Consider the following 14,902-nt stretch of genomic DNA (forward strand, 5'->3'; position numbering starts at 1 on the left):
TTTCCCTTAAGAAAACAGGTAAGGAAAAGAAAAGCTTCTTCACATGCAAACAATGCAATTTTTTCTAATATCTTCTAGGCATCAGACAGGTTTCCTACAAGGAATAAGGAGCTGACTTCATAGAAAAGACAAGATTACAACAATTATCTAATATTAAAATACGCTGATGGAATAAGTTATCCTAGTTCAAAATTTACGCAGTCTTTGCCTCCTGCAAATTGAATCGTGTTAGCCAATGTAAGGGGGGTCAAATAAATTCCCCCAGAAGCTGATTTAACTATTTTTTATTGCCAGTAATTTCTTAGTTTGTTTCACAACCAGTTTGTTTTTCCAAAACAAAAGTCAATTTCACTCCAATCAGTAATTTTCCTCAAAGATACTTAGTTTTATCACTAGAATACAGTCAACATACCATGCACAACTGCAATTTAAGTCAGGTTGCACTAAGGAGGCAACAGCATCACCGAGAAAATTAAAACTTGCTGGTGGCATTTTGCATTGAGAGAAGCCCTTGCAACATATAGACAGTTGTAAACTCCGTTCAGCAACTCTGACGTGTCTTGCAGGCCAAGAGGCAAGGGAATGGGAAGAGAGAGGAAAAGAATGTGGATAGCGAAACACCTCAACAGAGTTCCAACACAATACTCAATTCCAGAGTTAGCAAAAACCTGGATATGTAAAGAAAGGGTGAAGTCAGGGTCATGCTTAAAATGGTCTCAAGTCAAATGTACTAAATGAGACAGAAACACCTTCACAGGTCACGTGGATTTCCAGGTTTTGCACTCCATCTTTCAATAAGTGCTGGCTGAAGGTGTGGTCAGTCGTTTCCCAATGTAGATGCTGAAATAGAAAGTATAAGGCATAGCGTATTTCACAGAAATACCCCTGGCTTTGACACAGTCCTCATGCACCTAGCAACTGGGATCTGTCTTTCAAGCTTGATCAGATTCTTCCACAGACTTCACTTCTCGTTTTGTAAAATTACTCATTCTGAGATTTTCAGACAAGCCTAGAAGGACTGATGTTAGCTACATTCAGTGAAAACAGGTTCCTTCCAGTCCCAAGCTCATCTGAAAACCCCAGCCTGAAAGCTGCGTTGTCCATAGAGTACCTGACACAGGAGGCTCTTGAACAGCTGAGCAACACTCAGATTATTATTGCAAAACAAAGTATTGCCAATAGAAGGAAGAGATGAGCTTTAAAACACTGCTGAGGATCTACACAAACACTGATCTTTACCAAATACATCCAGGCAACATCTAATGCACTGCAGAAAGGTACAATTTTGCAATAGTACAAGTGTTGTACAATACACTTTCATATATTCTATCCTCCTAATTCTCTCGATAGTTTACAGAAGCTTAGAGACGCAAGAATCCCACCCCAGAAATGAACATGAATCTAAGTAAAAACATATTTTGAGTACACGCCTCTGCTCCCTTTGCAGAATATGACAGATAAACATAAAGTTAGAACTTAAGCAAGCTGAGAGATTACATCAGATTACACAGGCACTGAAAAGATTGCTGAGCAGAGCAGCAGCTGATCTCCCAAGATACATCCAGTATTTCAGATATCTAAGTATTCAAAGTGCTGCAAAGTTTTCCTGCATTTCAAGGAAAAGAAAGCACCATAGTTTCTTGAGCAAGGTGCAACAATACTCTAGTTATTCTAGACAAAGCCCTTTTCAGCAAGCACCTGACATTCAAGTAAAGCAGAAAAGCAAAGCCAGATGCAAAAGTTGAAGTGAGAATTACGTTAATACTTACCCTAGTCCCAAAGCCAAAACGTGAGATATGAACAGAGATGGAATGAAAACCTTAAGAAATTCTGCAGAGAAAATGCCACCTTTTTTCATTGCTCCACTTTTTCTCATACTTAAAGACACTGAACGTTTAGGATGTCTGAAATGAAATTCCCTGAAAGAAGAGAGGGAGGAGAGAAAAATTAACACAATTTTTTTGGTGTTTTTTCTTTTTTTTTTTTTTTTTTTGCACACAAATGATCTCTGTAGGAACTTTATTTTTTTTTTTTAAAGTACAAAGAGCTAGAGATCAAAGCAAGAGATCCTTTACACGGAGTAAGGGATCAAAGAGAATAATAGGAGGTATTGTGGAGAGACCACTTACACAGACAGTATAGAGACAAAGGGAGCAGTAGCTGAAGAGAGAGGTAGGTCCGAGAGAGGGAATTTCAGGATGTGATTTGTTAGCAAGAGCCTCATTTTTTGTTCCAAACAGAGATACAGAAGTCTGCCAGATATAGACAGCATCCTCTATTTTAACAAAAATGCTTTGCATTCAAGGAGCTCAACGTTTCCCCTTCCGTGGATGAACATTACATATTTTACATAGAAAGAAAAAAAGGTACAGAGAATTTATGACACTTGCTCAACACTATTCCATTCATAAGCCCAAACTAAATCCCATGAATCCCAGCTCCGAGTGCCCAACTCTCCCAGTAATTGCAATGTTGTAAAGAAACCTTGTAATCAACTTGCTGTGGATTTCTATTACTTTCAGTAAAAGGTAATTTTGATGCTATTATGGTTCTCAAACTTCATTTTGACTTTTTGTAGACTCCCCAAAGAAATTATGTCTTTTTTCCTAGATGATATTATTTGGACAGCCAGAGTAATTGCATGTAAGTGAGACTCGTGATTCTTCTTTCACACAAAGGAATATCCATTAAAAAAATAACTCACTTGGGAGGAATGTTTTCAGGCCTACTCGACCAGTCTGACACCCAGTCAGCACTTTTCTTCAAGACTTCCAACTCTTTCTCTCCTTCTACTGCTTCTTCTTCAGACTGAAAACACACATTGGACAAGCCTTGTAACAGTCAGTTGGCTCCTCCTCATGGTGTTAAATTGAGAACAACAACAGCAGCAGTAAAATGATAAGCACCAAATGGCGGCACCTGATAAACAAGCAAGCGTTCTTGGACTACCAATGATTTAGAAGAGATTTTATGCTAAACGGAGGATCTGCAGAGGTCAGGATATCACTAATTTGGTCCTACCTCAACGTAGTAGGAAGTTGGTTTGTGGTTGTGTTGTTGGCTTTTTTTTTGTGGGGAGGGGTGGTGGTGATGTTAATCCTAATCGTAGCAAACCAGCTTGATGCATTAAATAAAGTTTTTAGAAACATGAAAAACTTTGATTTGATGGCATTTAATCAAAAGCATACAGCATGTAGGTAAAGCACAAAGCCAAATAAAAATGTTTCCAAAACAGTATTAGGAAGTTCTTTGAAGGCGTTATTTGAAATTTGGATTACATGCAACTAGTGGCTTCTACTGGGTGCATCCCAGAAGTAGCAGGGAAAGCCAAGCACTCAGTGCAACTCTCTTGACCCAAGGAGTCAACATTACATCATTAGATACCAGAATTAGAAAAAAATAAATCTGCTAAAAAGGCCAGAGAATGCCATTTCCTTGGCTAGCACAAGATGACTTTGGTACAAACTCTTTTTCAGAGTTAAAACAATTTCCTGAGTGACCTTTAGTAAATTAAGATGCACCACTTACATTGAAGTGGGAATCAGACCAAAAACAGAAGCAATCCAATCCAAAAAAACAGCGATGGCAGATCTAACCAACACCTTCACGTGGCTAGCTCTCTGTAGGGCACAAGTGCAACAGGCCCACTGCTCTTAGACAAAATTAAATGCAAGGTTTCACTCATCCAGGATTGCTTTTTATTTATAGTGCTGAAGGCAGCAAATTCCAGTAAATTGCCAAGCTAAGAGTTCAGCATTAGTCTCTCAGTTTGCACGATGAGGATTACTCACTGTCATGTGAGCTGATTGATCCATACATCAATACACCAAACACCCTGAAATCTTGTGCAGGAATATAAACAGTTCCAAAGCCAAAACAGGTTTGACACACAGAGCAGGAGCAGAGTGGTAAACAATAACATTGGTGCTACTAACCAGGGCATCTCCCAGCTTTAGAGATGGAGCCTCGTTTTTCCCTCCCTCCAAAGCTATTCATCTCTACAAGTCAAAATTGCAATTAATACAGCCTACAGTTTACCATCTCTGCCTGGTTGTTAAAAATAATTCATAAATCAGTTAAAAATAATTGTTCTGGGAGGTGTTTTTATTAAATAAAGTTTTATTCTGAAAACAATCTCTTAGAAGAAAATGTAATTTAGTTAAACTGGCCTAAGCTTGAATGTACAAAAGCAGTTTACTACACATATTTACAGGGAAGTACTCCATGAAGTTCTTATTAAGGAAAAGATGGGGTAAAAATATGCAAGAACGAAGCACGAGACTAGTAAACAGCCTTACCCAAGTGACTAAAGAACACCTCCAAATTCTGAATACATAAGATTTAAATAATTTGTTTTGCTGTACAGCACATAACAGCCAAGTTTAGAGTGAGAATGAAAAAAAAAAATTACTAGAGAGCAGCAGTTTTACATGGCAGAATAAAAAATATGTTAAACATATAAGATTTAAGACCTGCTAATGTGACAGAGGTTGCTCTGCCCCTCAGGAACTCCTAATATTGACCTATATACAAATATGATCTATACACAATACTTACAACTTTAATATGAATAATTTAATTTATTTTGAGAGTAAATGAAGAAAATACCTGAGAACTACTGTCTTTACTTGTGTGCATTTCCACATCAAACGTTATCTGTCCATCATCTTGAGGTGAAGGGCTAAAGAAAAATTGATTTCATTATGTCACTTTTGTCACACCACAGTCAGCTAAAGAACAATTAGCATAAATAGCATCTCAGTTGAATCATTTCCACATGCACTTCTGCACACTACTCAGATGACTAACAGACTACACAACTCTGCATGTCACAATCACCAGAATAACAAAGTTTTCCAAGAGCCCTTAAAGCCCTTATCTTCTTGTCGTGGTTTAACCCGTTTTTTTTTTGAATTATCCTCTCTGTCTCAACAGGGTTGACTGCCATTCCACAGAAGCAAAAATAAGCATTGCCCAAAACTTCAACAGCTACACAAAAGATGCAGATCCCTTCCTTGCTTTAGGTAATGCTACTAGTATTGCAAATTAGCTTTATATCTATACAAGCTGCAACATTACATATCAAAATACCTCTTAATGCTTGGCAAGAAGGCATTCTGCTTGTTAGCCTCATTGTGAATATTAAAAATTTGGTCATCTATTCAAAAGAAATTAATTACCTGATTATGTCAACCAAGGTAACAGTGCAGAATTTAAGTCAGGAACAATGTGAAATACTGTATGATGCAGCAGCATGGGTCTCCCGTTACAACTCCTAATGGCATCTTTGTAATTTAAGTTTTCATTAGAAGCAGCTACGTTAGAAGTAACCAAAAAGAACCAAGAACCCCACACTTAAGTGTAACTTCTTGTTTAGAAAAAAAAAAAAAAAAAAAAAAAGGAAATATCTCCCCTTCCTTGCATGCTTCCTCAACTATGAAAAGGGGAAAAGAATTACCTACAAGTTAACAACTGGAAAATTAAGTAAAGGAATACATTCTATCTTTACTCACTTAAAATGGGGAAAAAGCCTCTATACTAGTAAGAGAAAAAAAAGTAGAAAAAAATATCTAGCAAACACTCCTGGTTGGACTGAATACTACTAAACTACTGGCAGTTAGTTTCGTATCAACACAGAAATGGTTATTTTAATAGAAAATAAGCAGTTCTGTCTGAAATACTTGTATGGATCCTTTTCAAGCACTGTCTACTACAGTCAGTAATTAAATCAGGCCTAACTAATTTTAAATAGCTTTTATTTCTGATCACCCACTTATATAAGCTGCTCAGTAGACGTGACAGTTAGCAGTCATTTAGCAAATCCAAAGGAGGCATAAGCAGATGGACACCTAAAATTATATATAGAAACCGCTCACGGATCTCCAAAGCTGGCCCAAAACCTTTGAGGGAAAGGTATAATGAACAAATAAGAACATCATAATGCTCACATGAGTCTCATGGGGTTATATTGTTAGGCAAAATTATTTTGCCTGCACATGAAAAAACTGCAGGATATTGAAAGCAAGGCGTACAAATTCCAGAAATCCCTCTGCCAAGTCCAGTGATACATTTTATTACGCTTGGCTAAATATAAAGCATGCATACATTACATTATTACTAACGTGCCAGAAAAATTAATGCATTTCATACCCTGTATGATTTATGACAACGAGAAATTTAACTGCGGTGCAGATGTGAGCTCCCTGCTCCTGGAGCCCTTACCTTTCTGAAACACGACTTATTTTTCAAGGGAAACGACTTGTTTGATAGGCAAGAGAAAGCAAGCATGCTGAAGCATGACAATCCTGACCTGAGAACAAACTTTACCCCTCATTTAACAGCTACAGGAGAAAACCTGCAATGAGTTGTGTGCAGGACAGCAAACGTTTCTTTACCTGTCACAGTGGGAACTACCTCTGGAGCTGCTCTGTCCTGATTCGTGCTGGGCGTCCAGAAGGATTTTTTCCATGTCTCCATTGTGGATGGAGGACGACGAGGGGACGTGTTCCAGGCCTCCGTTCTTCCCGTTGCCATTATCGTTGCTATTGCCGTTGCCGTTCATCTGCAACTCCACCCAGGAACCTGTCGGGCCAGCCAGACATCATTTCATTAAAAGCAGGGAAACTAAAACCCATCTTAAAGTTTATCAATGACACGCAGCAAAAAGGCCCAGGACCGTGGCGAATTCAGATAACATACAGTGCTGGGAAGGAGCTCACAAACACGCCGAGGGCGAGGCGACGTGCTTCTTCCTGGCTCTGAAGGAACGCCCCCAAACCTGAGGCTGCTGCTTTCCACTGCAGCTACTCCTGGTGCCACCATTAATACTTTGACAGGCCAAATTTCTCTTTCTCTCCCTAGTTTGAGGCTTCCCTCCTCCTGGTATCACTTCATTACGTCAATCACTCCACCTCCCTGTTCTACGTTCCTTTTCCAATGAAGTTTTCATCCCCCAGCCCTCCTGCTATACAAGTCCCCCACCTGCGGTTTCATATTCTCCTGCACTTCCAACAGCCCTCATCTCCAAACCAGCCCCTGATTTAGTTGTATAAAAATCATATAACACAAAAATATTTTAAAAATAAGAAAATCAGTCCCTGTTCTACTTTCTTGCCCTGGCCTGATAGGAAAGCAGCCTTCTCTCCAGTGCTGTCTGCCACCCACCCTACCCAGCTATAGCCTTCAGAGCTGGGTCACACAACTCCAACCAGCACAAGCTCAAGGTCAGCACAGCCTAAGTACCACGCTAACATCCACCTTGCAGCTGTTAGGTGAAAAGATTTCACTACAAATAACACAAAGTGAAGAACTGTGGGAAAACCAGAACCTTCACATGTACTGAGTTGATTCCCGTGCCATCGGTTCATCTTTTTTTGGCCCTTCTTTTCCCCTCCTTTCCTCAGCCAGCAAAGACCACGCAGCCTACCTGGTCAACAGGCAGAGGTCTGGATTTATTTTCAATAACTATGAAATACCCATGTGTGCGCTGAGATCGGACAAAAGAGAGCAGATGTTTTTGTCACTTAGGAGATGCTAACACAATTCACATTCTCTGTACTTAAGGTTAAGTATTTTTATTTTTCTTTTTTTCCATGACCTCACGTTGATTTCACGGGCTGGCTGAGGCTGGAGGCACCCCTGGCTGCAGCAGGGCCACCCAGAGCGGGGTGCCTTGCCCAGGCGGCCTCTGCAGACCCCCACAGAGACCCCACAGCCTCCCCTGGCAGCCCCAGATTGCTCCCTGGCATTTAGACGAAGCCTCTCATGCTCCAGTTTGCCATTTAACGTGCTGATAAACTACAGGAGAAACGGTATTTGCCAGCATGTTGGGAAGGGACATGTTTTAATTCATATGTTTTGGAAATATTCTTATTATCCAATGCCCTGAGGGCTAAAGATAAAAGAGATCCCCACCCTTCTCTCTGCTCCAAATATTTAGATGTGTTCCCTACCCGACTGCAATTCCAGCCTTCTCTCTAAGGAGCACAACAAGCACCATTTGACCGTCCAACCTTCATTTATCGGAGCACGCCGAGTGCCTCAAACAGCCGACAGACTTCCTTCTGCAGTTACTGCTTCACTTGCACACTGCCTTTACCCGTGTTACAAAATTCTGACATTTAGCAATGTTTTAAGGCTCTGTGTTGGAAAATATTTGCAGTTAGGACCTTCGGACATTTCATTTTGCCATGCAATATCGTTAGGGAAGCTAGGAGGGCTTTAAACGTTGTTTCTGCTCATCAATCAGAGTGTTAATAACCCTTCTACGTAACTCTGCATTTGATGCCCCCACCACCTCAAATATATCATCAGAAAAGAGCCACGAACACAACAAACAACTTGAAACACCATCAGCACGTTACGAAACACGGCCTCGTAATTCCACCATCTCAGAAGTTCCTGCACCCTCTCAGGAAGGTCACAGCAGCTTCCCCAGCACAAACGCCGGTTCTGTTCCACGGGGCACAGCATGTGGAGCAGAAATAATGCCTTCCCGGTGGACAACCATCATTAGGGAGGGGAAAGATCTCCCATTTCTCAAAAGCACACTGTTTTCAGTGCAACATTTCTCATCATCGGTCAGATAATGGCCTCACTCATGTCATGACTCCTGAGGACTTCAACTTAGGCTGCCTGACAGTGAACGCTTCCAGCTCCTTGTAGTTTTGATGCCTTTCCTAAAGAAGTAACGATATTTAAGAACAAGAAAGCCTAAAGATATGAAAACAAGAGGTCAAACTATTTTTTTTTTTTAAATACTTGCAAAGGTTCTGAATTTCAATACCAAGTTCCTGACTGTGGAATCTGGTATTGTGCCTCCACTTGTTTGTACAGCAACATTTTGGCTCTGGGAACTGTCCCAGTGACAGGGGAAGGAGCGTGCACCCTGATGTGTTCACCTATTTCCAGCTTGATTTTGCGAAGCCCAAGCAGAGCTCCTCCTTAGTATCGATTGCTAACAAAGCCATTATGCTGATGGCCATGGAAGCATCATCCCCTTCGGAGTCCCGGTGGTTTAGAGCCTGGTTTCCCCAAGCTGCATTCACAAACAAGGAATTTAGGGCGTGCACAGAGCCTGCCTACAATCACGCCAAGCACACCAGCTCCGCACCACATACTGGGCTTTCCAGATCCTCGTCAGCTGGGAAAGGCAGCCTTTGCTTTGACTAATCAGCACGAAACTGTATTATTGCAGATTTCTGCTGATTGCTGCTGTCTACATTTCAAATTCCAACCATTTCAAGAACCTGGTGAGGAAGGTAGGTTTGTCTTGTAGCTGTGCAGCGAGGGGCAGCACCTGCAGAAAGGCAGCTGGCAGCTGCTGGTCGAAGGCAGGGCCAGAAAGGTGAAGGCTCTCCTAGAGCCACGCTGGAGCAGGGAGCATCTGTTGGGAATCCTAACGCTCAGGAACTGCAAAGACGCCTGATATTGGAACAGAGCAGAGTGATAAAACGTGAGAAGAACGCAGGGCAAATGTGTGAGGAGAGCACTTCTTCTAACAGCAGTCACAGGCAGATGAAAGCCCTGGGGAAGGTGATCAGAACTGGCTGCAGCTACCAACCCTCCACGGTCCTTAACATCAGTGGGGATTTTATTTGTGCACGAAGATTACCCTGGACTGAGAGAATCTGCCCTTTATCTAACACACGTGACGGCCACGCTAGGAAGAACAGGCGAATTATCCGTGAGCAAAGAGCCTCGACGAGGCAGGCAGTAGTTTACATGACGAGCAGCACGTTCCCCATCTGACCTCACTTTTAATGAGTCCAAACACACACGGGGAAGCCTCATCTGGCACCGAGCGAAAACACGCTACGTCCTCCCAGGGGAATCACAACCGGTTTGTGAGCGGGAGCAGGCGAGCCCCAGGGGTTGGCAGCCCCCGGTTGGAGGGATCAGCACCTGGAGCAAAGCAGGGAGAGAAGAGAGAAGCTGCCCCAGCTCTCCTCTAGCTCCAAGTTCGTTATGGTAATCACCCACAGGAGAACGCTCAGCTCCAACACCTCTCCCATTTTACTGCCGAGCTGGAAATACGGCAGCACGGGGCGTTCTCAGGTGGGTGTTTAACTCAACTTCCCCACTTTGCTTTTTCCTCCCTTTCCAAATCACGTACCGCACACTCTGGGAAAGAAAAAAAATCCCAAACCTGCTTACAAGAACAGTATTTTCACTCCAAAATTATTTGCCCAAGGTCTAATGCTCACTACTCCATTAGGAATGGATGTATACTGAATGATTTTTTTGTAGTTAGCTATAAATTAAAGAAATTACCCTTTTTACACGCTTACTGTTTTTCTTATTTTAAGGATTTTGAAGAAGCTTAAAAGGTACCTGTGAAAAGGTGAAATATTTCTCCTAAATTTAGCGAGACAGCATTCAGATCATCTACATAATAGAAAAAACAACTAAATACTAGTCTTTGCTAGAAAATGCTTAAAAATATATATTTCTATTAGCCTTTTAACACGAAGTCTTTAGTTAACAAAAAGTATGCAATTCCATAAGGAGTTGCCATACACACCCCAAATGTTTCCTCTTTTTTTCCTGGCAGACATCTCTAAAAACAATGAAATTTTTTTGTTGTCTAAGTAAGAAAAACATTAACAAACACTTAGATTTTTGAACACTAACGTCACTTCCACAATTGCTTTTCTGAGATATTCAGGCAGATTTTCTTACTAAAACATAAATAAAGTTGGGTATCAGCTACACATTTGTCTTTTTTTTTTTTTTTTTAAAAAAAAAAAAAGTCCCATTTGTGTAGGCAATTGGGCAAGACCCTAATGAAGTCAGCGGGTCTCCATGCGGGCGCAGGACTCCTCACGTACAAACAAGTCCCGGAGCAGGATTTAAGTAGGTCTTATGCAGCAGCATTAAGTCAGTTAATAGGCAAGTCCTCCTAAATCCTGTTGCAAAACTGCAGCATCAATAGGCTGTCATCTGGCACACAGCCATCCTGCACACACAGGTTTCTACTAAACAGAAAAATCCAACTGCTTTGGGAAGAAAATAAATCAGAAGTGTGACCTTACAACGTTCACTTCTACCTAAGTGGTGGAAATTCTACGCAAAAGTAGCTGAAAGTGCAGGAGAGGGGCTGTCAGATTGTCCATGCAGTCTGAGATTTCACTTGGGGGTAGAAAGACTTTTTAAATAAAGGTATGATAAAAAATAGAAAAATGTTGCATATATTTATATAGTTTTATGCATTTATTTATAAAAATATGGTTTAAAAATACTTTCTGCATATAAAATTGTAGAAATAAAGATATTCCAAGCTAGTAGCTCACAAGAAGCCTGAGCCATGATCAGTCTGAATAAACTCAGAACTACCACTTCTACAACAAAGTGTGCCTTTAACAGAAAAAGAAAGCTGCTCAGATCCCCAAAACTGTAATTATTAACAAGTTCTCCATGACAGAGGTGGATGAGTTCCTGCCTAAGGTGGGATTGCTTTTTTGTCAATATGTAACAGAGCCTTATAATAATTAAAATGTAGGAAGCACCCAAAGCACACGAGGTTGGGTTTGGGGTTTTTATTTTTATTTTCTCGTGAACCCAAAGGTCTCCTGCCCTTCAGTTCAAGCGCTGGGAGATCTCTGAATGGAAGGCCTCAAACACGCACGGACGGCACGCAGAACAAAATGAATAAGTGTCCGAACTCATTAGCCTGAGAAGGGTCACTGCAGCGCTTATATAATGGCAGAAAAAGCCCCTGGAACGCCGCGCATTGTGGAGCTGCTGCCCGCCTGAAAGCAGCGCTAAGCCCTCACGGAGCCCATGGGTGGCGTTTGTTTTGTTCGCCGAGCGCAGCCGACCGAATATTTCCTCTCATACCTTGTGCTCACCACCTCCAGTAATCACATTGATTTCGCTAAGCCCGTACGCGCTGACCCAGCAGCAAGATCCCCGTGGGCAGACCCAGCCCAGGCGCTCAGCGCGCTCCCCTCGCCGCTCCTACCTTCCCCCAGGTTACGTGTCCCACACAGCGAGCTCCCGCACCGACAGAAAACAAGATGGAAAGATCAAAATACAGGATCAAAGACGGCGATTTACAAACTGAGAATAAAGCACGGAGCTGGGCACTAGGCACGATGTAAATTTAGGACAGAAAATTGATGTTTCAGTGTGCCAACCGGCCTGAATAACTCACTGTAAGTGCCTGTTTTACTCAGGTGAGTGTTTTGTTGTGAAGCGTGCTCGTTATCACAAGGTGCAACGTTACCATGGCACAATGACAGCCTTAACACACAGGCAGGGTTTATTCTTCTCTAGCCCAATTCCCATCAAGTCACAGGAGATTAATCAAGGCATTTTGTTGTCGGTTTGACTTCGCTGTAAACCACGAAGCCAAGAGCTAACCGTTCACGCCATCTATCCACCCCTCCAACCGAGGCATCCTTAATAACTGGGAGCAAACGAACAGCCCCACTGAAGAGGCTGTTTCAGACGCGTGAAAGGGAGCTGCCCGAAGCACCAGAGCCCACAGAAACCCCATAGATGTGCCCTGCCGGTGTCACCCTGGGAACAAAAGGATGCAGCAGAGCAGCTGACAGCGATGCCGGATATAGAGGAAAGGAGCTCACGTCAGTGCTATTGACTCAGCCCCTGAATAAACTCATTCCCACAGGCACGCTCCTCCCCCTGCCCTGCTGCAGCCCCAGCTCCACTGCCAGCCGCTGGGTAAACTCGGTGCGACCCCAGAGCTGCCCCTGCCGCCCCAAAACCTGCCCCCGCCACCCCAAAGCTGCTCCCTGCGACCGCTTCTTTACTGTGAGGGGGGCAGAGCACTGGGACGGGCTGCCCAGAGAGGCTGTGGGGTCTCCTCCTCTGGAGATATCTGAAACCCACCTGGGTGCCATCCTGCCCGAGGTGATCCTGCTCAGCAGGGGGTCGGACTAGGTGATCCCAGGCATCCCTTCCCACCTTGGCCACTCTGGGATTCTGTGTCCCCAAAACACCTCCTGCGCCCCCAAACCTGTCTCTACACCCCAAATCCCCTCCTGAGTCTCCAAAACCTTCCATACGACCCCAAAACACCGACCCCAAACCGACTCCTACGACCCCAAATCTCCTCCTGTGCCCCCAAACCCGCCCCTACAACCCCAAACCCTGCCCTCCGACCCCAACCCCCCTGCTGCCACCCCAACCCCCCCATACGACCCCAAATCCCCTCCTACCACCCCAAACCCCCTCCTCCCACCCCAAACCCTCCCCCTATTTCCCCAACCGCCCCCCTCCCACCCCAAACCCCCTCCTAACCCCCTCATCTCTCCGGGGCCGCTCCCCCTCAGCTCCCTCCCCCCTCAGCCCCCAACACCCCGAGCTCTCCCCTCAGCCCCCCCCACACCCCTCAGCCCCACAGACCCCGGGCTCCCTGAGGCCCCGCATCCCCTCATCCCCTCTGCGCACCCCCCCACACACACACCCCTCACTCACTGTTGAGGCCCGGCTCGCTTCCTGGGCTGTTGTTGTTGTTGTTGCTGCCGGGCCGCGGCTCCTGAGGGCAGGACATGGCGGCGGCGGAGGGACGCGGGGCCGTTGGGGCTGGCGCGACGACACCACAGCGAGCACGGCCCGGCCCGGCCCGGCCCCGCCGCCCGCCCCCTGCGAGCCGCTGCGCATGCGCCCGACGCGCCCCGCGTCCCGCTCCCCCCCTCCCGCCTCGCCCCGCGCATGCGCAGCCGGCGAAGGGGAGCGTGCGGGGCGGCATGGGGCTGGGGGCGGGGCTGGGGGCGGGGAGGGGAGGGGAGGGAGGGAGGGGAGGGAAGATGGGGGAGGGTGTGAGGGGAAGGGAGGAGTGTGAGGGGAGAGGAGGGCTGTGAGGGAAAGGGAGGAGATGGAGGAGTGTGAGGGAAGAGAGAGCTGTGAGGGAAGAGGAGGAGATGGAGGGTTGGGAGGGGAGGGGACCCTGTGGGGAGGGGGAGGGCTGTGAGGGGAGGAGAAGCCATGAGGGGAGGGAGGGGGGGGGGGAGGTTGTGAGGGGAAGGGGTGCTGTGGGGAGGGATGGAGGGCTGTGAGGGGAAGGGAAAACTGTGAGGGAAGAGGAGAGGATGGAGGGTTGTGAGGGGAAGGGAGGACTGGGGAGGGGAGCCTGTTGAGGGCTGTGAGGGGAGAGGAGGCTGTGAAGGGAAAAGGCACTGTGAGGGGAAGGAAGGGGAGGGAGGGCTGTGAGGGGAAGGGAGGCAATGCGTGGATGGAGGGCTGTGAGAGGAGGCTGCAAGGGGAGAGAAGGAAGAAGAGGTCTGTGAAGGGGAGGTTGCCAGGGAGCCCCATCTTCCTGAGGGGGTCACAGAGACCCCCTGCGGGCTGCCCTGGCTCGAGTTCTGCTTGCAGAGGGCAGCAGCAGCCTCCAGAGCTCGGTGCCTCCACAGCTCGGTGCCCACCCAGGCTCCCAAAAAGTCTCCTCAGGAGAGGCTGCGGCAGTTGTGAGGTAACCCAGCCGTGAGGTAACCCGTCAAACCTGCACAGTGCAGGTGTGTGAGTCCCCCAAAACTTCCTTCCCCTCCCGTCCAGCTTCCTTTGGCCTCGAATCAGTTAAAGCCAGCTAAACCAGGAGGTCCAGGAAATACAGGCAAGGCTCCCTGAATGAAATAACCGTCTTTAAAAGTAAAACCTCTCTGAAGTGACAGCGCTCAGCAGCCAAATAAACTTTTCTGAGATCTAGCACAAGTCAGCAAAGTGCACAGCATTTTTATTTTTTTTAAATATTGGCAGGCGTTAAGGCAGAGATGGCACCTGTAGAACAAAACTGGAGCTGTTCTCAGCCAGGACTCGCAGAAATACAGCTATAAAAAGTGAAAATACTGCTGTGCGTGCCACAGCCTCCTTTCAGTATGAAAATGAGAGACAACCTCAGGCTATTGATGCACCTGCTGCTGTACTGAGAATGGGAATAAGT

At 45.3% G+C, this 14,902-nt stretch overlaps 1 protein-coding gene across 1 annotated transcript; it reads right to left on the reverse strand.

Moving 5' to 3' along the window:
* Nucleotides 1-266: 266 nt before the first annotated feature.
* BNIP3L (BCL2 interacting protein 3 like) lies at nt 267-13,602 on the reverse strand. Its single transcript, XM_032204062.1, has 6 exons — nt 13,441-13,602; nt 6,396-6,582; nt 4,609-4,681; nt 2,705-2,808; nt 1,770-1,919; nt 267-840 (listed from the first exon to the last, which is right to left on the reverse strand). The coding sequence occupies exons 1-6, from the start codon at nt 13,514-13,516 to the stop codon at nt 792-794; spliced, it is 639 nt and encodes a 212-aa protein (XP_032059953.1). The 5' UTR covers nt 13,517-13,602; the 3' UTR covers nt 267-791.
* Nucleotides 13,603-14,902: the final 1,300 nt, after the last annotated feature.

The sequence above is a fragment of the Aythya fuligula genome, chromosome 27 (assembly GCF_009819795.1).
Source record: "Aythya fuligula isolate bAytFul2 chromosome 27, bAytFul2.pri, whole genome shotgun sequence".
NCBI classification, from domain to species: Eukaryota; Metazoa; Chordata; class Aves; order Anseriformes; family Anatidae; genus Aythya; species Aythya fuligula.

Excerpts from the sequence above, each read along its gene's own strand:
- BNIP3L (XM_032204062.1), bottom strand. The coding sequence starts at position 13,516 with ATGTCCTGCCCTCAGGAGCCGCGGCCCGGCAGCAACAACAACAACAAC. Across the intron at positions 2,809-4,608 it reads GTAAAGACAGTAGTTCTCAG|TCTGAAGAAGAAGCAGTAGA; the intron begins GTATTTTCTTCA and ends GTGTGTTTTCAG. Across the intron at positions 841-1,769 it reads GTTTTGGCTTTGGGACTAGG|CATCTACATTGGGAAACGAC; the intron begins GTAAGTATTAAC and ends TTTCTATTTCAG.